Source organism: Scyliorhinus torazame, chromosome 14 (genome assembly GCF_047496885.1).
Source record: "Scyliorhinus torazame isolate Kashiwa2021f chromosome 14, sScyTor2.1, whole genome shotgun sequence".
Taxonomy (NCBI): domain Eukaryota; kingdom Metazoa; phylum Chordata; class Chondrichthyes; order Carcharhiniformes; family Scyliorhinidae; genus Scyliorhinus; species Scyliorhinus torazame.
Window position 1 is genome coordinate 219,242,138 of NC_092720.1, and position 24,726 is coordinate 219,266,863.

At 57.2% G+C, this 24,726-nt stretch overlaps 2 protein-coding genes across 2 annotated transcripts in view; both read right to left on the reverse strand.

Annotated features, from left to right (window-relative positions):
- LOC140389170 (zinc-binding protein A33-like) overlaps window positions 1-16,771 on the reverse strand; it is a 38,983-nt gene extending 22,212 nt beyond the window's left edge. Inside the window, exons 1-3 of the mRNA XM_072473332.1 lie at window positions 16,745-16,771; window positions 14,178-14,200; window positions 13,965-14,080 (exon numbers count right to left, since the gene is read on the reverse strand). Of these exons, the coding sequence (XP_072329433.1) occupies window positions 13,965-14,080; window positions 14,178-14,200; window positions 16,745-16,771 (166 nt within the window). The remainder of the gene's footprint in view (window positions 1-13,964; window positions 14,081-14,177; window positions 14,201-16,744) is intronic.
- Window positions 16,772-21,574: 4,803 nt separating this feature from the next.
- Window positions 21,575-24,726, reverse strand: part of LOC140389171 (uncharacterized) — a 101,120-nt gene continuing 97,968 nt past the window's right edge. The window contains exons 9-11 of the mRNA XM_072473333.1: window positions 22,123-22,635; window positions 21,937-22,032; window positions 21,575-21,843 (exon numbers count right to left, since the gene is read on the reverse strand). Coding sequence (XP_072329434.1) covers window positions 21,586-21,843; window positions 21,937-22,032; window positions 22,123-22,635 — 867 coding nt within the window. The 3' untranslated portion in view covers window positions 21,575-21,585. The remainder of the gene's footprint in view (window positions 21,844-21,936; window positions 22,033-22,122; window positions 22,636-24,726) is intronic.

Here is a 24,726-nt window from a genome sequence, read left to right on the forward strand (position 1 = left end):
AGACTCACTGGGGATCGGGGGAGAGACTCACTGGGGATCGGGGAGACACTCACTGTGGATCGGGGAGAGACTCACGGGATCGTGGGGAGAGTCTCACTGGGGATCGGGGGAGAGACTCACGGGTTCGGGGGGAGAATCGCACTGGGGATAGGGGGGAGAGTCTCACTGGGGATCGGGGGAGACTCACTGGGGATCGGGGGGAGAGACTCACTGGGGATCGGGGGAGACTCACTGGGAATCGGGGAGAGACTGGGGATCAGGGGGAGAGTCACTGGGGATCGGGGGGGGCGAGGCTCACTGGGGATCGGGGGGGAGACTCACTGGGGATCGGGGAGAGACCCAGTGGGGATCAGGTGGAGACTCACTGGGGATCGGGGGGAGACTCACTGGGGATCGGGGGAGACTCGCTGGGGATCGGGGAGAGACTCACTGGGGATCGGGAGAGAGACTAACTGGGGATCGGGGAGACACTCACTGCGGATCGGGGAGAGACTCACGGGATCGTGGGGAGAGTCTCACTGGGGATCGGGGGAGAGACTGACTGAGTTCGGGGGGAGGGTCTCTCTGGGGATCGGGGGGAGACTCACTGGGGATCGGGGGGAGAGACTCACTGGGGATCGGGGAGAGACTCACTGGGAATCGGGGAGAGACTGGGGATCTGGGGATAGTCACTGGGGATCGGGGGGCGAGACTCACTGGGGATCGGGGGGAGAGACTCACTGGGGATCGGGGAGGAGACTCACTGGGGATCGGGGGGAGAGACTTACTGGGTTTCGGGGGGAGAGACTCACTGGGGATCGGGGGAGAGGTTCACTGGGGATCGGGAGGGAGTCTCACTGGGGATCGGGGGAGACTCACTGGGGATCGGTGGAGACTCACTGGGGATCGTGGGGAGAGACTCACTGGGGATTGGGGAGAGACTCACTGGGGATCGGGGGGAGAGACTCACTGGGTTTCGGAGGGAGAGACTCACTGGGTTTCGGGGGGGACTCACTGTGGATCGTGGGGGAGAGGCTCACTGGGTTTCGGCGGGGAGAGACTCACTGCGTTTCGGGGGGGGGAGACTCACTTGGGATCGGGGGAGACTCACTGGGGATCGGGGGGAGAGACGGGATCGGGGGAGAGACTCACTGGGGATCAGGGTGAGAGTCTCACTGGGGATCAGAAAGAGACTCACTGGGGATCGGGGGGAGAGACTCACTGGGGATCGGGGGGGGGAGAGACTCACTGGGGATCGGGCAGAGACTCACTGGGGATTGGGGGGGACTCACTGGGGATCGGGGGAGAGTCTCAGTAGGGATCGAGGGAGACTTACTGGGGATCGGGGAGAGACTCACTGGGGATCGGGGGAGACTCACTGGGGATAGGGAGGAGACTCACTGGGGATCGGGGGAGAGTCACTGGGGATCAGGGGAGACTCACTGGGGATCAGGGGGAGAGTCACTGAGGAACGGGGAGTCTCACTGAGGATCGGGGGTGGAGACTCACTGCGGATTGGGGAGAGACTCACTGGGGATCGGGGATAGACTCACTGGGGATCGGTGGGGAGACTCACTGGAGATCGGGCAGAGAATCACTGGGGATCGGGGGAAGAGGCTCACTGGTGATCGGGGAGAGCCACTGGGGATCGGGGGAGACTCACTGGGGATCAGGGCGAGAGTCACTGGGGATCGGGGGTAGAGACTTACTGGGGATCGGGGGAGAGACACACTGGGGATCGAGGGAGAGACTCACTGGGGATCGGGGGGAGAGACTCACTGGGGATCGGGGAGATACTCGGCATCGGGAGGGAGACTCACTGGGGATCAGGGGGAGAGCCACTGGGGATCGTGGGGAGAGTCTCACTGGGGATCGGGGGAGAGACTCACGGGTTCGGGGGGAGAATCACACTGGGGATCGGGGGGAGAGTCTCACTGGGGATCGGGGAGACTCACTGGGGATCGGGTGGAGAGACTCACTGGGGATCGGGGGGAGACTCACTGGGAATCGGGGAGAGACTGGGGATCAGGGGGAGAGTCACTGGGGATCGGGGGGGGCGAGGCTCACTGGGGATCGGGGGGGAGACTCACTGGGGATCGGGGAGAGACCCACTGGGGATCAGGGGGAGACTCACTGGGGATCGGGGGGAGACTCACTGGGGATCAGGGGGAGACTCACTGGGGATCGGAGAGAGACTCACTGGGGATCGGGGGAGAGACTCACTGGGGATCGGGGAGACACTCACTGTGGATCGGGGAGAGACTCACGGGATCGTGGGGAGAGTCTCACTGGGGATCGGGGGAGAGACTCACGGGTTCGGGGGGAGAATCGCACTGGGGATAGGGGGGAGAGTCTCACTGGGGATCGGGGGAGACTCACTGGGGATCGGGGGGAGAGACTCACTGGGGATCGGGGGAGACTCACTGGGAATCGGGGAGAGACTGGGGATCAGGGGGAGAGTCACTGGGGATCGGGGGGGGCGAGGCTCACTGGGGATCGGGGGGGAAACTCACTGGGGATCGGGGAGAGACCCAGTGGGGATCAGGGGGAGACTCACTGGGGATCGGGGGGAGACTCACTGGGGATCGGGGAGACTCACTGGGGATCAGGGGGAGACTCACTGGGGATCGGGGAGAGTCACTGGGGATCGGGGGAGACTCACTGGGGATCAGGGGGAGACTCGCTGGGGATCGGGGAGAGACTCACTGGGGATCGGGAGAGAGACTAACTGGGGATCGGGGAGACACTCACTGCGGATCGGGGAGAGACTCACGGGATCGTGGGGAGAGTCTCACTGGGGATCGGGGGAGAGACTGACTCAGTTCGGGGGGAGAGTCTCTCTGGGGATCGGGGGGAGACTCACTGGGGATCGGGGGGAGAGACTCACTGGGGATCGGGGAGAGACTCACTGGGAATCGGGGAGAGACTGGGGATCTGGGGATAGTCACTGGGGATCGGGGGGCGAGACTCACTGGGGATCGCGGGGAGAGACTCACTGGGGATCGGGGAGGAGACTCACTGGGGATCGGGGGGAGAGACTTACTGGGTTTCGGGGGGAGAGACTCACTGGGGATCGGGGGAGAGGTTCACTGGGGATCGGGAGGGAGTCTCACTGGGGATCGGGGGAAACTCACTGGGGATCGGTGGAGACTCACTGGGGATCGTGGGGAGAGACTCACTGGGGATTGGGGAGAGACTCACTGGGGATCGGGGGGAGTGACTCACTGGGTTTCGGAGGGAGAGACTCACTGGGTTTCGGGGGGGGAATCACTGGGGATCGGGGTGGAGAGACTCACTGGGGATCGGGGAGAGACTCACTGGGGATCGGAGGGAGAGACTCACTGGGTTTCGGAGGGAGAGACTCACTGGGTTTCGGGGGGGACTCACTGGGGATCGGGGGGAGAGACGGGATCGGGGGAGAGACTCACTGGGGATCAGGGTGAGAGTCTCACTGGGGATCAGAGAGAGACTCACTGGGGATCGGGGGGAGAGACTCACTGGGGATCGGGCAGAGACTCACTGGGGATTGGGGGGGACTCACTGGGGATCGGGGGAGAGTCTCAGTAGGGATCGAGGGAGACTTACTGGGGATCGGGGAGAGACTCACTGGGGATCAGGGGAGACTCACTGGGGATAGGGAGGAGACTCACTGGGGATCGGGGGAGAGTCACTGGGGATCAGGGGAGACTCACTGGGGATCAGGGGGAGAGTCACTGAGGAACGGGGAGTCTCACTGAGGATCGGGGGTGGAGACTCACTGCGGATTGGGGAGAGACTCACTGGGGATCGGGGATAGACTCACTGGGGATCGGTGGGGAGACTCACTGGAGATCGGGCAGAGAATCACTGGGGATCGGGGGAAGAGGCTCACTGGTGATCGGGGAGAGCCACTGGGGATCGGGGGAGACTCACTGGGGATCAGGGGGAGACTCACTGGGATCGGGGAGAGTCATTGGGGATCGGGGGAGACTCACTGGGGATCAGGGGGAGACTCGCTGGGGATCGGGGAGAGACTCACTGGGGATCGGGGGAGAGACTAACTGGGGATCGGGGAGAGACTCGCTGGGGATCGGGGAGAGACTCGCTGGGGATCGGGGAGAGACTCACTGGGGATCGGGGAGAGACTCACTGGGGATCGGGGGAGACTCACTGGGGATCGGGGAGAGTCTCACTGGGGATTGGGGAGAGACTCGCTGGGGATCGGGGAGAGACACGCTGGGGATCGGGGGAGAGACTCACTGGGGATCGGGGAGAGACTCACTGGGGATTGGGGAGAGAGACTCACTGGGGATCGGGGAGAGACTCACGGGGGATCGGGGAGAGACTCGCTGGGGATCGGGGAGAGACCAAATGGGGAACAGGGGGAGACTCACTGGGGACCGGGGGGAGACTCACTGGGGATCGGGGGAGACTCACTGGGGATCAGGGGGAGACTCACTGGGGATCGGGGAGAGTCACTGGGGATCAGGGAAGACTCACTGGGGATCAGGGGGAGACTCACTGGGGATCGGAGAGAGACTCACTGGGGATCGGGGGAGAGACTCACTGGGGATCGGGGAGACACTCACTGTGGATCGGGGAGAGACTCACGGGATCGTGGGGAGAGTCTCACTGGGGATCGGGGGAGAGACTCACGGGTTCGGGGGGAGAATCGCACTGGGGATAGGGGGGAGAGTCTCACTGGGGATCGGGGGAGACTCACTGGGGATCGGGGGGAGAGACTCACTGGGGATCGGGGGAGACTCACTGGGAATCGGGGAGAGACTGGGGATCAGGGGGAGAGTCACTGGGGATCGGGGGGGGCGAGGCTCACTGGGGATCGGGGGGGAGACTCACTGGGGATCGGGGAGAGACCCAGTGGGGATCAGGTGGAGACTCACTGGGGATCGGGGGGAGACTCACTGGGGATCGGGGGAGACTCGCTGGGGATCGGGGAGAGACTCACTGGGGATCGGGAGAGAGACTAACTGGGGATCGGGGAGACACTCACTGCGGATCGGGGAGAGACTCACGGGATCGTGGGGAGAGTCTCACTGGGGATCGGGGGAGAGACTGACTGAGTTCGGGGGGAGGGTCTCTCTGGGGATCGGGGGGAGACTCACTGGGGATCGGGGGGAGAGACTCACTGGGGATCGGGGAGAGACTCACTGGGAATCGGGGAGAGACTGGGGATCTGGGGATAGTCACTGGGGATCGGGGGGCGAGACTCACTGGGGATCGGGGGGAGAGACTCACTGGGGATCGGGGAGGAGACTCACTGGGGATCGGGGGGAGAGACTTACTGGGTTTCGGGGGGAGAGACTCACTGGGGATCGGGGGAGAGGTTCACTGGGGATCGGGAGGGAGTCTCACTGGGGATCGGGGGAGACTCACTGGGGATCGGTGGAGACTCACTGGGGATCGTGGGGAGAGACTCACTGGGGATTGGGGAGAGACTCACTGGGGATCGGGGGGAGAGACTCACTGGGTTTCGGAGGGAGAGACTCACTGGGTTTCGGGGGGGACTCACTGTGGATCGTGGGGGAGAGGCTCACTGGGTTTCGGCGGGGAGAGACTCACTGCGTTTCGGGGGGGGGAGACTCACTTGGGATCGGGGGAGACTCACTGGGGATCGGGGGGAGAGACGGGATCGGGGGAGAGACTCACTGGGGATCAGGGTGAGAGTCTCACTGGGGATCAGAAAGAGACTCACTGGGGATCGGGGGGAGAGACTCACTGGGGATCGGGGGGGGGAGAGACTCACTGGGGATCGGGCAGAGACTCACTGGGGATTGGGGGGGACTCACTGGGGATCGGGGGAGAGTCTCAGTAGGGATCGAGGGAGACTTACTGGGGATCGGGGAGAGACTCACTGGGGATCGGGGGAGACTCACTGGGGATAGGGAGGAGACTCACTGGGGATCGGGGGAGAGTCACTGGGGATCAGGGGAGACTCACTGGGGATCAGGGGGAGAGTCACTGAGGAACGGGGAGTCTCACTGAGGATCGGGGGTGGAGACTCACTGCGGATTGGGGAGAGACTCACTGGGGATCGGGGATAGACTCACTGGGGATCGGTGGGGAGACTCACTGGAGATCGGGCAGAGAATCACTGGGGATCGGGGGAAGAGGCTCACTGGTGATCGGGGAGAGCCACTGGGGATCGGGGGAGACTCACTGGGGATCAGGGCGAGAGTCACTGGGGATCGGGGGTAGAGACTTACTGGGGATCGGGGGAGAGACACACTGGGGATCGAGGGAGAGACTCACTGGGGATCGGGGGGAGAGACTCACTGGGGATCGGGGAGATACTCGGCATCGGGAGGGAGACTCACTGGGGATCAGGGGGAGAGCCACTGGGGATCGTGGGGAGAGTCTCACTGGGGATCGGGGGAGAGACTCACGGGTTCGGGGGGAGAATCACACTGGGGATCGGGGGGAGAGTCTCACTGGGGATCGGGGAGACTCACTGGGGATCGGGTGGAGAGACTCACTGGGGATCGGGGGGAGACTCACTGGGAATCGGGGAGAGACTGGGGATCAGGGGGAGAGTCACTGGGGATCGGGGGGGGCGAGGCTCACTGGGGATCGGGGGGGAGACTCACTGGGGATCGGGGAGAGACCCACTGGGGATCAGGGGGAGACTCACTGGGGATCGGGGGGAGACTCACTGGGGATCAGGGGGAGACTCACTGGGGATCGGAGAGAGACTCACTGGGGATCGGGGGAGAGACTCACTGGGGATCGGGGAGACACTCACTGTGGATCGGGGAGAGACTCACGGGATCGTGGGGAGAGTCTCACTGGGGATCGGGGGAGAGACTCACGGGTTCGGGGGGAGAATCGCACTGGGGATAGGGGGGAGAGTCTCACTGGGGATCGGGGGAGACTCACTGGGGATCGGGGGGAGAGACTCACTGGGGATCGGGGGAGACTCACTGGGAATCGGGGAGAGACTGGGGATCAGGGGGAGAGTCACTGGGGATCGGGGGGGGCGAGGCTCACTGGGGATCGGGGGGGAAACTCACTGGGGATCGGGGAGAGACCCAGTGGGGATCAGGGGGAGACTCACTGGGGATCGGGGGGAGACTCACTGGGGATCGGGGAGACTCACTGGGGATCAGGGGGAGACTCACTGGGGATCGGGGAGAGTCACTGGGGATCGGGGGAGACTCACTGGGGATCAGGGGGAGACTCGCTGGGGATCGGGGAGAGACTCACTGGGGATCGGGAGAGAGACTAACTGGGGATCGGGGAGACACTCACTGCGGATCGGGGAGAGACTCACGGGATCGTGGGGAGAGTCTCACTGGGGATCGGGGGAGAGACTGACTCAGTTCGGGGGGAGAGTCTCTCTGGGGATCGGGGGGAGACTCACTGGGGATCGGGGGGAGAGACTCACTGGGGATCGGGGAGAGACTCACTGGGAATCGGGGAGAGACTGGGGATCTGGGGATAGTCACTGGGGATCGGGGGGCGAGACTCACTGGGGATCGCGGGGAGAGACTCACTGGGGATCGGGGAGGAGACTCACTGGGGATCGGGGGGAGAGACTTACTGGGTTTCGGGGGGAGAGACTCACTGGGGATCGGGGGAGAGGTTCACTGGGGATCGGGAGGGAGTCTCACTGGGGATCGGGGGAAACTCACTGGGGATCGGTGGAGACTCACTGGGGATCGTGGGGAGAGACTCACTGGGGATTGGGGAGAGACTCACTGGGGATCGGGGGGAGTGACTCACTGGGTTTCGGAGGGAGAGACTCACTGGGTTTCGGGGGGGGAATCACTGGGGATCGGGGTGGAGAGACTCACTGGGGATCGGGGAGAGACTCACTGGGGATCGGAGGGAGAGACTCACTGGGTTTCGGAGGGAGAGACTCACTGGGTTTCGGGGGGGACTCACTGGGGATCGGGGGGAGAGACGGGATCGGGGGAGAGACTCACTGGGGATCAGGGTGAGAGTCTCACTGGGGATCAGAGAGAGACTCACTGGGGATCGGGGGGAGAGACTCACTGGGGATCGGGCAGAGACTCACTGGGGATTGGGGGGGACTCACTGGGGATCGGGGGAGAGTCTCAGTAGGGATCGAGGGAGACTTACTGGGGATCGGGGAGAGACTCACTGGGGATCAGGGGAGACTCACTGGGGATAGGGAGGAGACTCACTGGGGATCGGGGGAGAGTCACTGGGGATCAGGGGAGACTCACTGGGGATCAGGGGGAGAGTCACTGAGGAACGGGGAGTCTCACTGAGGATCGGGGGTGGAGACTCACTGCGGATTGGGGAGAGACTCACTGGGGATCGGGGATAGACTCACTGGGGATCGGTGGGGAGACTCACTGGAGATCGGGCAGAGAATCACTGGGGATCGGGGGAAGAGGCTCACTGGTGATCGGGGAGAGCCACTGGGGATCGGGGGAGACTCACTGGGGATCAGGGGGAGAGCCACTGGGGATCGTGGGGAGAGTCTCACTGGGGATCGGGGGAGAGACTCACGGGTTCGGGGGGAGAATCACACTGGGGATCGGGGGGAGAGTCTCACTGGGGATCGGGGAGACTCACTGGGGATCGGGTGGAGAGACTCACTGGGGATCGGGGGGAGACTCACTGGGAATCGGGGAGAGACTGGGGATCAGGGGGAGAGTCACTGGGGATCGGGGGGGGCGAGGCTCACTGGGGATCGGGGGGGGAGACTCACTGGGGATCGGGGAGAGACCCACTGGGGATCAGGGGGAGACTCACTGGGGATCGGGGGGAGACTCACTGGGGATCAGGGGGAGACTCACTGGGGATCGGGGAGAGTCACTGGGGATCGGGGGAGACTCACTGGGGATCAGGGGGAGAATCGCTGGGGATCGGGGAGAGACTCACTGGGGATCGGGGGAGAGACTAACTGGGGATCGGGGAGACACTCACTGCGGATCGGGGAGAGACTCACGGGATCGTGGGGAGAGTCTCACTGGGGATTGGGGGAGAGACTGACTGGGTTCGGGGGGAGAGTCTCTCTGGGGATCGGGTGGAGACTCACTGGGGATCGGGGGGGAGAGACTCAATGGGGATCGGGGAGAGACTCACTGGGAATCGGGGAGAGACTGGGGATCAGGGGAGAGTCACTGGGGATCGGGGGGGCGAGGCTCACTGGGGATCGGGGGGGAGACTCACTGGGGATCGGGGAGAGACCCACTGGGGATCAGGGGGAGACTCACTGGGGATCGGGGGGAGACTCACTGGGGATCAGGGGGAGACTCACTGGGGATCGGGGAGAGTCACTGGGGATCGGGGGAGACTCACTGGGGATCAGGGGGAGACTCGCTGGGGATCGGGGAGAGACTCACTGGGGATCGGGGGAGAGACTAACTGGGGATCGGGGAGACACTCACTGCGGATCGGGGAGAGACTCACGGGATCGTGGGGAGAGTCTCACTGGGTATTGGGGGAGAGACTCACGGGATCGTGGGGAGAGTCTCTCTGGGGATCGGGGGGAGACTCACTGGGGATCGGGGGGAGAGACTCAATGGGGATCGGGGAGAGACTCACTGGGAATCGGGGAGAGACTGGGGATCAGGGGAGAGTCACTGGGGATCGGGGGGGCGAGACTCACTGGGGATCGGGGTGAGAGACTCACTGGGGATCGGGGAGGAGACTCACTGGGGATCGGGGGGAGAGACTTACTGGGTTTCGGGGGGAGAGACTCACTGGGGATCGGGGGAGAGGTTCACTGGGGATCGGGAGGCAGACTCACTGGGGATCGGGGGAGACTCACTGGGGATCGGTGGAGACTCACTGGGGATCGGGGGGAGAGACTCACTGGGGATTGGGGAGAGACTCACTGGGGATCGGGGGGAGTGACTCACTGGGTTTCGGAGGGAGAGACTCACTGGGGATCGGGGGGAGAGACTCACTGAGGATCGGAGGGGAGAGACTCACTGGGGATCGGGCAGAGACTCACTGGGGATTGGGGGGGACTCACTGGGGATCGGGGGAGAGTCTCAGTAGGGATCGAGGGAGACTTACTGTGGATCGGGGAGAGACTCACTGGGGATCGGGGGAGACTCACTGGGGATCGGGAGGAGACTCACTGGGGATCGGGGGAGAGTCACTGGGGATCAGGGGAGACTCACTGGGGATCAGGGGGAGAGTCACTGAGGAACGGGGAGTCTCACTGCGGATCGGGGGGAGAGACTCACTGCGGATTGGGGAGAGACTCACTGGGGATCGGGGATAGACTCACTGGGGATCGGTGGGGAGACTCACTGGAGATCGGGCAGAGACTCACTGGGGATCGGGGGAAGAGGCTCACTGGTGATCGGGGGAGAGCCACTGGGAATCGGGGGAGACTCACTGGGGATCAGGGCGAGAGTCACTGGGGATCGGGGAGGCTCACTGGGGATCGGGGGTAGAGACTTACTGGGGATCGGGGGAGAGACACACTGGGGATCGAGGGAGAGACTCACTGGGGATCGGGGGGAGAGACTCACTGGGGATCGGGGAGATACTCACTGGGGCTCGGGGGGGGAGATTCACTGGGGATCAGGGGGAGAGTCACTGGGGATCGGGGGAGACTCACTGGGGATCGGGGGGCGAGACTCACTGGGGATCGGGGGAGAGACTCACGGGATCGGGGGAAAGACTTACTGGGGATCGGGGGAGAGTCACTGGGGATCGGGGAGAGACTATGTGTGCGTGTGTGTAACTATATGTGTGTGTGGAACTGTGTGTGTAACTGTGAGTGTGTAACTGTGTGCGTGTGTGTAAATGTGTGTGTGTGTGTGTGTGTGCGTGTAACTGTGTGTGTGTGTGTGTGTGGGTAACTGTGTATGTGTGTGTGTAACTGTGTATGTGTGTGTGTAACTGTGTAAGTGTGTGTGAAACTGTGTGTGTGTGTATAACTGTGTGTGTAACTGTGTGTGTGTAACTGTGTGGGTGGGTGTGAAACTGTGTGTGTGTAACGGTGTGGGTGTGTGAAACTGTGTGTGTGTGTGTAACTGTGCGTGTAACTGTGTGTGCGTGTGTGTGTAACTATGTATGTGTATAACTGTGTGTGTGCGTGTAACTGTGTGCGTGTAACTGTGTGTGTGTAACTGTGTGTATGTGTGTGTGTAACTGTGTGTGTGTGTGTAACTGTGTGTATTACTGTGTGTGTATAACTGCGTGTGTAACTGTGTGTGTAACTGTGTGTGTAACTGTGTGCGTGTGTGTAACTGTGTGTGGTTGTGTGTAACTGTGTGTGTGTAACTGTGTGTGTGTAACTGTGTGTAACTGTGTGTGTGTGCGTAACTGTGTGTGTGTGTAACTGTGTGTGTGTAACTGTGTGTGTAACTGTGTGTGTGTGTAACTGTGTGTGTGTAACTTTGTGTGTGTCGGTGTGTGTGTGTGTGTTGGTGTGTGTGTAACTGTGTGTGTAATTGTGTGCATGTGTGTGTAACTGTGCGTGAGTAACTGTGTGTGTGTGTGTCCTGTGTGTGTAACTGTGTGTGTGTGTAACTGTGTGTAATTGTGTGTGTATGTAACTGTGTGTGCGTGTAACTGTGTGTGTGTAACTGTGTGTGTGTGTGTGTCTGTAACTGTGTGTGTGTGTCTGCAACTGTGTGTGTGTAACTGTGTGTGTGTGTGTGTGTGTCTGTAACTGTGCGTGTGTTACTGTGTGTGTGTGTGAAACTTTGTGTGTAACTGTGTGTGTGTAACTGTGTGTGTCTAACTGTGTGTGTAACTTTGTGTGTAATTGTGTATGTAACTGTGTGTGCGTGTAACTGTGTGTGTGTAACTGGGTGTGTTTGTGTGTGTGTGTCTGTAACTGTGTGTGTGTGTGTGCGTGTGTGTCTGTAACTGTGTGTGTGTGTCTGTAACTGTGTGTGTGTAACTGTGTGTGTGTAACTGTGTGTGTGTGTGTAACTGCGTGTGTGGGGTTTGGGTGACATCATCAAAATAAACGAATCTCTTCTCAAGTTTAGATGAAGATCTCAACACCGAGATATTTCCGTTCTGCTCCGTGGAAACAAATATGGCGGATTCTCCGCTTCACGGCACCGGAAGTGCGATCGGGCGGAGAATCGGGCGTAATGCACAAATCGAGGTTTGTGCCCGGCACTGATTCCGACGCCAGGCTCCAGTCCCTCCCTGGCGGTGAAATCAAAGTTTGTGCCCTGCAGCGGGGCCCAAGTAACACCCTCATTTACATAGATTTAAATCTAATCAGCGGATTGGACACAGTATGCTCCGCCCTTCCACGATGCTCCGCCCCTCTCAGGCAGACGTCACGCGGGTGTGAATTAGTGCAAGTATTTACAAACGGGGACTGGGCTCCATGGCTGCTGAGGGGCAGATAGAGGGGAAAAACCCCCTCAAAAAGCCTCAATAATTGTAGGACTTGCTGGGGGGGCTGCCTGGGCCGGGGGGAGTAACGGGGAGCGACTTGGTGACAGGTCTGTGCACTCGGGGTGTCCCCCTCGGGATCGGGGTGGCCTGGCTCAGACCCCCATTGCTGCAGTCTGGGTTTTAAACACACCCCTTTGGTGCTACTCACAGGCCCCTGGCTGCTCACTCTGCTGACTGCTCACTGTGTCCTGGAAATGTTCACAGAGCCTCTGGTCATTTGGGAGCCACCCAGGCCGCCCCTCTGGAAAGCCTCAGACCCCGGCTGAGCCATCACCGGGATGGGCGTGGCCAAGCTCAATCAGTGACACACCAGGTGCTGCCACTCCTCAGTTCACTCATCAGAAGCTCAGCCCCACTGCAGGGGAAGCAGGGGAATAGCAGAGCTCACCCCAAACAAAGCACACAGGCACCCAGGTGGCCCTGTGTGGGGAATGTATAGTGCTAATAATTCACCAGTGCATTTGTACCATGTTCTGCTGTTGTGTTATGTTGTTAACCCTGTGGGCTCCACCTATGGGCCATTGTGTGGCTTCACCCACAGGGGGATATGTTGGGGCATGTATGGGCTCTGCCCATGGCTCCTCCCCTTGAAAGGAAGTATAAAGAGCAGCTGACCTGCAGGCGGTTCCCAGTATTGTACCAGTCGCAGGCAGGCACTGTTCTAAGCTGATTAAAACCACGGTTTACTTCTCCTCGTGTCTTTGAGTGAATTGATGGTTGCATCACACTGCTAGCTGACAAGGGCACTGCCAGGCTGTCACTGCCAATGTGCCAAGCTGCCATTTTCTGTGTGCTGGTGATCGGGCTGGGGGTGTCCAGCGTGTGTGTTGCGGGGGGAGCTGGGGACCCTCCCAAAGTGAGTTGGTGCTTGGGAGGGGGGGTGTCGGGGTGGCGTTGGTGGCCTGGGAGATCGGGATATCATTTTAAAATGGAGTCCCGATCTCTCGCTGCACTGAGGAGTTCGGGCGAGCGGAGCTCCTCACTGCACAAAACGGGGCGATGAGCGGCCTCGGCCCCGTGTTCCCCACAGGCACCTTACCCAACGTGGGGGGCGTTTTATCGCCATGTGTTTCTCGGCACTGCGAGCGCCGGGAAACACACGGTTAAATACGATCACTCCGGGATTTTCGGGGAGGAAAGGTTCAGCTGGGAATGGCGGAGTTTCCACTTGCTGAAGTTTGTAAAGTATGGATGGGTTCTGGAGACAGAGCTTCATCTGAGAGTTCCTGTGTTGGTGATGTTTGGGGAGCTGACAGTTTCAGCTGACCAAGCTGGGAATGATGTTTAGAAAGTGGATTAGGGGCATGAATCAGACTTTAATTCCAATCAGGACCATTTTTATCCTCATTTCTTTATAACAAAGCTGTTAAACATTCTCTCTGCCGACGGATTCTCCGTTGCGCCGGCAGCGCTCCCACGCCCACGGGTTTCCCGGCGGTGTGGGGTGGCCACAATGGGCAATCCCATTGGCAGGTGGCGGAGACGGAGAATCCCGCTGCCGGTGAGGGCCGCTGCCCAGGAAAAGTGGGCTGGCGGACCGGAGAATCCCGCCCGGTGTCTTTGATATTTATATGGATAATGATTCAAATATAAGATATAAATCAGGACAGAGGAACTTATCTGAGTTTTACCAGGGTTAATGACATCCAGCATTTCTCTCCACACTGGGAACGGGAAAGGGCTGTTGTATTTTCCGATGGACAGGACACCATCTGCTAGTGACAGCTTTTTAACCTCATCGCTAATCCTGTAAATATTAAAGAGTTGATTATAAATTGACCACAAACACTTTGCTGAGTAATTTTACCAACTTGCCCTGAGTTTCAGTAAAGTTCATGTCCTACCTCCTCTTCCGAGATGCTTTCTCCTGAAATAAACAAAACACAAATCTGAGTTGACAGAGTCGGACTGTCTATATCCAGAAAGCAGAAATGACCCTCACATTGTTACAAGCTGCTGTGAATTGTAAATTCCCATTGCTGCAGACATGGAATAGAAAGAGGATGTTCCACAAAGGATATTGAAGCACAGGAGAAAGTATCAAAAAGATTGACAGCAACTGAGAGGCTTCAACTAACAGCAAAGATTGATCAACTTTACTGTAGAAAAGAGAAGACCTGATAGAGATCTTTCAAATGATGAAAGGGGTCGGGTTTGATAGATTCAGTGAAGATGTTTACACTGTAGAGAATCCAGAAATAGGGATAGAAACATAATATATGTCATGATATAGTAGCACGGTAGCACAAGTGGCTAGCACAGTGGCGTCACAGCGCCAGGGTCCCAGGTTCGATTCCCCACTGGGTCACTAACTGTGCGGACCCTGCACGTTCTCCCTGTGTCTGCGTGGGTTTCCTCTGGGTGCTCCGGTTTCCTCCCACAGTCCAAAGACATGCAGGTTAGGTGGATTGGCCATGGTAAATTGCCCTTAGTGTCGAAAAAGGTTTGGAGGGTTGTTGGGTAATGGGATTAGAGTGGAAGTGAGGGTTTAAGTGGGTCGGTGCAGACTCGATGGGCCGAATGGCCTCCTTCTGCACAGTATGTCTATGTTCTGCAAACATGCAGCTAATGAACACATAGAATTTGGACACGACCAATGAGCAGTCAGGACACTGAGGGGTGGTATCTCACTATAAAAGGGATGAGGCACTCACACCCCGCCTCTTTCCACAGACCAACATCTACAGAGTGAGACAGGGTGTATCCTCAGCATCACACCCCAGCACGTGGCTTAGAGCAAGGCTGGTTCAGTTAGACTGAGTTACTACATGTAGATTAGCAGAGAGTCGAACTCATTGAGAACTGTGCTAATAGTTCAATAAAACACATTCAACTCACTTCAAAGTTTGGAGCAACTTTTACTCAAAACTGCATCAAGTGGCAGCTTGTGTTCTTCCAAATTACATAACACAACCATAAAGTTACAAATAAATCCAATCGGGAGTTCAGGAGAAACTTCTTTGCCGAGAGAGTGATGGGATTGTGGAACTCACTGTCACACGGGGTGGAATTTACTCCAGTCTGTCACAGCAGCGAGCATGGTGTCCGGACATAGGGAATCACACGAGAGGACACGGCTCAGTCTGTCGATGGCAGGAAAACCTCCCGGGATTAAGTCAGAGTCGGGAAGGGGTCAATGCACCGGACTAGCGGCAGGAAGTTAATTAGTCTCATTAATGAGTCTGTGAAGCCAGTTTAAACCTGATTCCAACATCATTAACTGCTGCTTTTCCAATTCAGTTTAAACCCCATGGGTTGGATTTTATGAGGATCCCACTTCCCGCGATCGGGAACGCCGCGACCCTGGGATTGAAAATGACTGTGTATAGAGATTGAAAGGTGCTGAGCACTGACCCTCCAGCAGGATGGCTTCAGGAAATGTGTTTGTGATATTCCGATAAGAATCATCATTAAAAGGACAAGATCCAAGGGTCTGGCACTGCAGTCAAGAAGGAGGGTCAAGAACGGTCAACCTGGCTCCCGGGCCTACAATTCACACCAGAAGGAGCAGCCGGGTGGGGAATTGTAATTTATCAGCCAAATCCGAGGGGGATTGGGGCTGAGGTTTTAAAATAACTTCAGTGTAACATCCAAATCCTGGGGGGATTTGGGTTTGAATTGAGGAACGTTTGGGCTGAAATGTGGGGTTTTGTCTGTGGATTTTCAGGAGAGGCTCTTGTGGTAATACCAGGTATTGCGGTACCTGAGAGGTGGATGACCATTGGCTAGACCCAGGAGTCTACCATTGGCTGATGTACATAGCTCCGCCCTGAGAGGCGGAGTATAAGAACCGATGCCGTCCCAGCAGCCTTCACGTTCTGTATCGAAGCTGCTGGAGAACAGTTCTAGCTGATTAAAGCCTATTAGTTATGACTCACCTTGTCTTGAGAGTAATTGATTGCGCATCAATTTAATCTGCTACAACTTCAGTTGAAAGGATGGATCTCCGTATCAAACCGGAGTGCCTTCAGCTCAGCCCCCACGCGAACAACTCTGCTGCTATCTTCAAACATTGGCTGGCGTGCTTTAAGGGCTACCTCGACACGGCCACCGACACCCCCACGGAAAGACAAAAAATGCACCTTCTACGCTCGAGGGTCAGCACTGGGATCTACCCTCTGATCGAGGAGGCGGAGAATTGTGCTGCAGTGATCGAGCTGCTAGAAGGACACTATATCCGCCCTGTGAACCAGATCTATGCTCGTCACCTGCTGGCGACTAGGAGGCAAAGCCCCGAGAAAACGTTGGAAGACTTCTACCGGGCGCTGCTGGTGCTGGGCCAAAACTGTGGCTGCCCGCCAGTTTCGGGGAACGAGTACATGGAACTTTTGATCAGGGATGCTTTCGTGGCAGGTATGACCTCCCCCGCTATCCGCCGAAGGCTCCTAGAAATGGACACTCTTGAACTGACTGAGGCACGGGCCCTGGCTGGATCCATGGACGTTGTGTATAAAACCGCATTGGCTTTTGCTCCCGGACGCGCGGCGGCCCCCTGGGCTGTGTGGCACCCCTCTGCGGCAGCCCCTCAGACCTTCCCCCTGACCCCGCAAGCCTGTGCGGCGAGACGGCCCGCTACCGCCACCGGACAACGCTGTTTCTTCTGCGGGCAGGTGAATCATCCCTGCCCGCGCTGCCCGGCCCGCACCGCCACCTACAAAGGGTGCGGCAAGAAGGGCCACTATGTCGGGGTCTGCCAGGCCCGCGCTGTGGCCGCGGTCTCCAGCAACTATCGGCAGCCCCTCTTTCAGGCCCTGGCCGTCCAGCGCCCACCGCCACCCCCCTATCCTCAGGCCGCGTGCGACCTGCGGGCGCGGCCATTTTGCCCCCCGGCCACCACGCTGGACGGGTGGACGCCGGCAATTTGTCCGTCGCCGCCGCCATCTTCTTCATCCCCGGACTCCATGTGCAACCCATGGCTGGCGCCATCTTGGATGGGGCCTCAGGTCCCCGGCACAGCCGACTACACGCTGCCCGACCAGAACTCGAACTCTCCATTACTGCAGCTGGCCTCGGTGACTCTGGACCAGAGTCGGCCCCGGACACTTGCGAAAGCTACAACGACGATCTCCATCATCAACGGCCACGTGACGTCGTGCTTGATCGACTCTGGGAGCACGGAAAGCTTTGTTCACCCCGACACGGTAAGGCGCTATTCTCTTGTCACCCATGCCGTTCACCAAAGGATCTCCTTGGCCTCCAGGTCACACGCAGTGGAGATAAAGGGGTTCTGCCTAGCGAACTTCACTGTCCAAGGCAGGGAATTCCACAATTTCCGCCTGTACGTCCTGCCGCACCTCTGCGCAGCCACCCTCCTTGGGCTGGATTTCCAGTGCCATCTGCAAAGCCTGACCGTTAAATTCGGCGGCCCTATACCCCCCCTTACTGCCTGCGGCCTTGCGACCCTTAAGGTCGACCCGCCCTCCCTGTTGCGAACCTCACCCCGGATTGCAAACCCGTCGCCACCAGGATCAGACGGTACATTGCCCAGGACCGGACCTTTATCAGGTTGGAGGTCCAAAGGCTGCTGAGGGAAGGGGTCATCGAAGCGAGTAACAGTCCCTGGAGAGCTCAAGTAGTGGTGGTAAAGACAGGGGAGAAACATAGGATGGTCACTGACTACAGCCAGACCATCAACAGATTTACGCAGCTGGATGCGTCCCCTCTCCCCCGTATAGGCGACCTGGTGAACAGGATCGCGCAATACAAGGTTTTCTCCACGGTGGATCTCAAGTCTGCCTACCACCAGCTACCCCTCCGTCATGGTGACCGCCAGTACACTGCCTTCGAAGCAGATGGGCGGTTCTATCACTTTTTAAGGGTTCCCTTCGGTGTCACGAACGGGGTCTCGGTCTTCCAACGAGAGATGGACCGAATGGTTGACCGGTACGGCTTACGCGCAACGTTCCCGTATTTTGATAACGTCACCATCTGCGGCCATGACCAGCAGGACCACGACACCAATCTCCGAAAATTTCTCCAGACCGCGAATACCCTTAATCTGGCTTACAATAATGATAAATGCGTGTTTAGCACCGACTGTTTAGCCATTCTGGGCTACGTAGTGCGAAGTGGAGTTGTAGGCCCCAACCCTGAGCACATGCGCCCCCTCATGGAGTTCCCCCTCCCTCACTGCCCCAAGACCCTAAAGCGCTGCCTCGGCTTCTTCAGATATTATGCACAGTGGGTCCCCAATTTCACAGACAAGGCTCGACTCCTGATCCAGTCCACAACCTTCCCCCTGTCGACGGAGGCCCGCCAGGCCTTCTGCCGCATCAAAGCAGACATTGCTAAAGCCACGATGCGCGCCATCGACGAGTCACTCCCCTTCCAGGTCGAGAGCGATGCGTCCGACGTAGCTCTGGCGGCCACCCTCAACCAAGCGAGCAGGCCCGTGGCTTTCTTCTCCCGGACTCTCCATGCTTCCGAAATTCGCCACTCTTCGGTCGAAAAAGAGGCCCAGGCCATAGTAGAAGCTGTGTGACACTGGAGGCATTACCTGGCCGACAGGAGATTCAATCTCCTCACGGACCAACGGTCGGTTGCCTTCATGTTCGATAATGCACAGCGGGGCAAGATTAAGAACAACAAGATCTTGCGGTGGAGGATCGAACTCTCCACCTCCAATTACGAGATCTTGTACCATCCGGGGAAGCTGAACGAGCCTCCTGATGCCCTGTCCCGCGGCACTTGTGCCACCGCACAAGTGGACCGCCTCCGATCATTCCACGAGGACCTCTGCCACCCGGGGGTCACTCGTCTCTGTCATTTTATCAATACCCGCAACCTGCCCTCCTCCATCGAGGAGGTCAGGTCCGTCACCAGGGACTGCCAAATCTGCGGGGAGTGCAAACCGCACGTCTACCGGACAGAGAGGGCGCACCTGATAAAGGCTTCCCGTCCCATTGAACGCCTCAGCGTAAATTTCAAAGGCCCCCTCCCCTCCACCGACCGCAACACGTACTTCCTGAACGTGATTGACGAGTACTCCCAGTTCCCATTCGCCATCCCCTGCCCAGACATGACCACAACCACCGTCATCAAGGCCCTCCAGGGTATCTTTACACTGTTCGGTTTCCCCGCATACATTCACAGTGATAGGGGGGTCCTCCTTTATGAGTGACGAACTGCGTCAATTCCTGCTCAGCAAGGGCATCGCCTCGAGCAGGAGGACCAGTTACAGCCCCCGGGGTAACGGACAGGTAGAGAGGGAGAACGGAACGGTCTGGAAGACCATCCTGCTAGCCCTATGGTCCAGGAATCTCACAGTCTCCCGCTGGCAGGAAGTCCTCCCAGTCGCCCTTCATTCCATCCGGTCGCTGCTCTGTACTACCACAAATCAGACACGTCATGAACGTCTCCTTGTTTTCCCCAGGAAGTCCTCCTCCGGGACCTCGCTCCCAACCTGGCTAGTGATACCCGGACCACCCATCCTGCTTCGGAACATGTGAGGGCGCACAAGTCGGACCCGTTGGTCGAGAGGGTCCACCTGCTGCACGCCAACCCCCAGTACGCCTATGTAGCGTTCCCTGACTGCCGCCAAGACACGGTCTCCCTTCGGGACCTGGCGCCCGCCAGAGCCCCACGCGCCCCCGCACCAGTGCCCCCACCCCCACCCTCCCCGCAGCACCTGACCGGAGGGTCAGTACTACCGCCGCCCCTGCCTAGGCCCGAACAAGCACCAACGCCCCCTACAGGCGCGCCCCTGGCCACGTTTCACCCCAACAGCGCCGCCTAGGGGTGACGAAGCTGCCTAGGAGGACGAAACCACGTTCCCGGAATCGCAACCGCCTGTACCCCCATCAGGATCACCACCGAAGCCCAGACGCTCCAGAAGGATGACCAGGCCACCCGATCGACTGATTGCTGCACCATGAACACTTTGCTATTACCCTCGACATCACGGCACCTCAATACCTGGTCCTACCATGCGAAAGGCGACATTAACACTGGCCATCACCCCGCCGGGCTCTTTTTTAACAGGGGGTGAATGTGGTAATACCAGGTATTGCGGTACCCGAGATGTGGATGACCATTGGCTAGACCCAGGAGTCTACCATTGGCTGATGTACATAGCTCCGCCCTGAGAGGCGGAGTATAAGTACCAATGCCATCCCAGCAGCCTTCACTTTCTGTATTGAAGCTGCTGGGGAACAGTTCCAGCAGATTAAAGCCTATTAGTTATGACTCACCTTGTCTCAAGAGTAATTGATTGCGCATCAGCTTTTAAATAAGTTGTGGTGATTAGTGTGTTTATGTGGAAGTCGAGTTTAAATTGTGGAAGGATTTAAATCAGAAAAACCAATTATATGTTGTGTAATGTTATTTACACTATTTACAGCTCTTTGTATTCGGGTGTTGGGAGTGTTTTTACTAAACAACAAGTTTGTGATTGAGCCAATCCCTGTGTCTGTGTAATTTTGTTCTTTATAAAATCCTCAAGTCAAGAACCATCAGTCAGAGGAAACGGGGGCGTGAACCTCTTACAGTCCCTCGATCAGGTACACAGTGCAACTGAACAAGGGCATTCCCGCTACATCCTCAATCCCACCACCTCGCCCTCACCCCCTCCCAGAATCCCACCAGTAAACCCAACAGGGTTTGATTTTCAGGCTTCCCGTATTGTGAGACCCCTGCTCATTGCTGGGGGAATACCAGTGACAGCAGGATGAGAACATTCATTGCCCTGTTAAGGGGCTGAATTGGTTACAGAAAGGCTGTCCCACAAGGCTTACCACCACGGACTTAATCTGTGTTGAGGTGGGCACAGTAAGAAGTCTTACAACACCAGGTTAAAGTCCAACAGGTTTATTTGGAATCACGAACTTTCGGAGCGTAGCTGCTTCATCAGGTGAGTGAAGCGGGAACTACCTCTTTGCTCACCTAATGAAGGAGCTATGCTCCAAAAGTTCGTGATTCCAAATAAACTTGTTGGACTTGTTGTAAGACTTCTTACTGTGCCCACCCCAGTCCAACGCCGGCATCTCCACATCATGTGTAGAGATGGAAAAACAACAGAAACTCCACACAGTGTTATTCCCCATGTCCCCTTCCACTCACCCCACACCCTGACTAAATGTACCCTGGGGAGAACAGTATTAAATTCCACCCACCCAGGGAAAGCCAGGGATACATTTAAGGAGAAGCTGGATACAGATGAGGGAGAAAGGAACAGAAGGATATATTTACAGGGAAATGAAGTAGGATGGGAGGAGGCTCGTGTGGATCCTGTTGTGACTGTGAACTTTCACTGAACTAAACTGAAATATAATCCCTCACCTTCAGAAATCTCACTCCGTCTTTTTGTTCCAACTGGTTTTCCAACTTTGAGAGTTTCTCCTGAATAGAATTTAAATTCTCCTGAATTTCACAAAGATTTTCCTCCATTGGTTTTAGAATTTTTTCCTCTTCTTCCCTGAGATCTCGGATGAAACGCTGCTCTTTCTCAGTGAGAATCTGGTGCATTTTAGTGAACTCGGATGTGATGTGGCTCTGCAGACTGACCGACTGTTTCTACAAGAAGAAACATTAAAAATAATATGTTTCTGTAATAAAAACAACAAAATAATGAATTAAATTTGGAAGCTCAGCACAGGGAGACTTTACCCTAATTTGGGAAATCTTCTGTTTCTGCTGCTGCTCCATTTCGAGAACCGTCGATTTCTTCTCTGTGAGAGAATCGAAGGAAGATTTCACCCCATCCTGGGATTGGGAGAGAAAATCAGAAAATAAAAGTGTTAGACCCTGAAAATGTGATCAGATAATCAGGGGATCAAATCTGTTCCCTTTTACCTTGTAGATTTTAACAGCTTCTTCAATCGGGATGAAGCGGTGTTCTCTGTGTTCCCGCAAATCTCTGCAAATCAGACAGATCAATTTCTTGTCAGTTTCACAAAACAGCTTCAGTTCTTCCTGATGTTCCTCACAGTGAAGTTTACTTTCCTTCTCTTTCCCATTCAGCTTTAATTTTCGAGCTTTCTCAGCCAGATTCGCTAAGGCCCGACATCCTCTGAGGTTTCTTTCTGGAAACTCCTGTCTACATTCCGGGCAGAAGTTTCTCTCCTCCTTTTCCCAACACTCGGTGATACAGGAGCGGCAGAAGTTGTGTCCACACTCCAGTGAAACCGGATCAGTGAAGAAATCAAGACAAATGGGACAAATTGCCTCCTGAGTCCAACTTTCCTCCTGCTGTCTGGAAGCCATGTTCACACTCAGCACTTCCTGATTCAAACCACTTTTTGTGTCGATGTTATTTACCTTCAGCTCAGTGATTTCCTGATGAAGTTCACTATTATGCTCAGGGTGTTAATATTGTTCACTTGTCTATTTCCCATCCACTTTTGCACAGAATGGCCAAACCTAGATCAGCAGCTTTGGAGAAGAGAGGAGAACGGACGCGAAAAGGCAAGATAGCGGCCGGCGGGGATCAGGCAGTGTGGGCCCAGTGGTCACGGAAGCAGCAGGAGTTTCTTAGAAGCTGCTTCACCAAGTTAAAGGCGGAGATGTTGGCCCCTATGAAGGCTTCTATTGAAAGGTTGGTGGAGACCCAGAAGATGCAGGGGACGACGATCAATGAGGTGCAGCAAAAGGCCTCTGATATCGAGGACGAGATTTTGGGCCTTGCGGTTAGAGTGGAGGCTCACGAGGCGCTGCACAAACGATGGCAGGAGAAGCTGGAGGACGTGGAAAACAGGTCGAGGAGGCAGAACCTGCGGATTCTGGGTCTCCCTGAAGGCGTGGAGGGGTCGGATGTGGTTGTGTATGTGACCATGATGCTGGGAACACTGATGGGCCCGGGGGCCTTTCTGCGGCTCCTGGAGCTGGATGGGGCGCACAGAGTCCTGGCAAGGAGGCCTAGGGCGAATGAGCCGCCGAGAGCTATGATGGGAAGATTCCACCACTTCACCGATAAGGAGTGTGTCCTGCGATGGGCGAAGAAGGAGCAGAGCAGCAAGTGGGAGAACTGCGAGATCCGTATTTACCAGGACTGGGGTGCAGAGCTGGCCAAGAAGCGTGCGGGATTCAACCGGGCCAAGGCGGTCCTTCACAGCAAAGGGAAGTTCGGGCTGCTACAACCGGCGAGGCTGTGGGTTACGTACCAAGACCGGCACCATTATTTCGATACGCCGGATGAGTCGTGGACTTTTATTAAGAACGAGAAGCTGGACTCAAACTAATGGACTGCTGTATGTTGTTGGGGCACCCCGGTGGGGACTGGGCGGGGGGGGCTGGGGGGTCGGGAGGGGGGGTCGGTGTTATGTTGGTTTTTCCTGTGTTTTACTTTTTTTGTTGCCCCTTTGTTCTGGGCCCTCAAGGTTCTGGGCCGGGTCGCAGTTGGTGAATAGCTGCATCACAGGTGGCGGGGACAGGCCAGACAATGAGAGCAGTTTGCGGGTGGGAGGGGGGGGGGGGGTCGCTCTACGTTGGCGATAGCACCCGAAGTTTGTTTGTTTGATTGAGTTTTGTTTTTTCTCTTGACACACAGGAAGAAGGGGGGGGGGGCTCTCTTAGTTGGGGGGGGGGGGGAGGGGGGGGGTTGAAGACCCGTAAAGGGAGCCAACAGTGGGAATGGAGGTAGAGGCGGGAGCGGCCGGGGTCAGCATGAGTCAGCTGACTTGCGGGAGTGCAATGGGGGGGGAAGGGGGGTTAAGCGGATGCTTGACTAGGATGAGGGGGGTTGAGTGGGGGGGGGGTGGTGGTTGGGCTGGGATGCTGCTTTGCTGGCTGAAGGGGAAGCAATTTTCTGAGTTGGGACGGGGAGCCTCCGGCTGGGGAGCTGGAGTGTGCGGGAGGCACAGGCACGTGGCTGGCATAAAAATGGGATTGGCTAGTCGGCTGGGTGGTGGGGGTTGGAAATTAATCCTCCGAGGTGGCAAATGTAGTTTAATGTAGAGAAATGTGAGGTGATTCACTTTGGAAGGAATAACAGCAATGCGGAATATTTGGCTAATGGTAAAGTTCTTGGAAGTGTGGATGAGCAGAGGGATCTAGGTGTCCATGTACGTAGATCCCTGAAAGTTGCCACCCAGGTTGATAGGGTTGTGAAGAAGGCCTATGGAGTTTTGGCCTTTATTGGTAGAGGGATTGAGTTCCGGAGTCATGAGGTCATGTTGCAGCTGTACAAAACTCTGGTACGGCCGCATTTGGAGTATTGCGTACAGTTCTGGTCACCGCATTATAGGAAGGACGTGGAGGCTTTGGAGCGGGTGCAGAGGAGATTTACCAGGATGTTGCCTGGTATGGAGGGAAAATCTTATGAGGAAAGGCTGATGGACTTGAGGTTGTTTTCGTTGGAGAGAAGAAGGTTAAGAGGAGACTTAATAGAGGCATACAAAATGATCAGGGGGTTAGATAGGGTGGACAGTGAGAGCCTTCTCCCGCGGATGGAATTGGCTG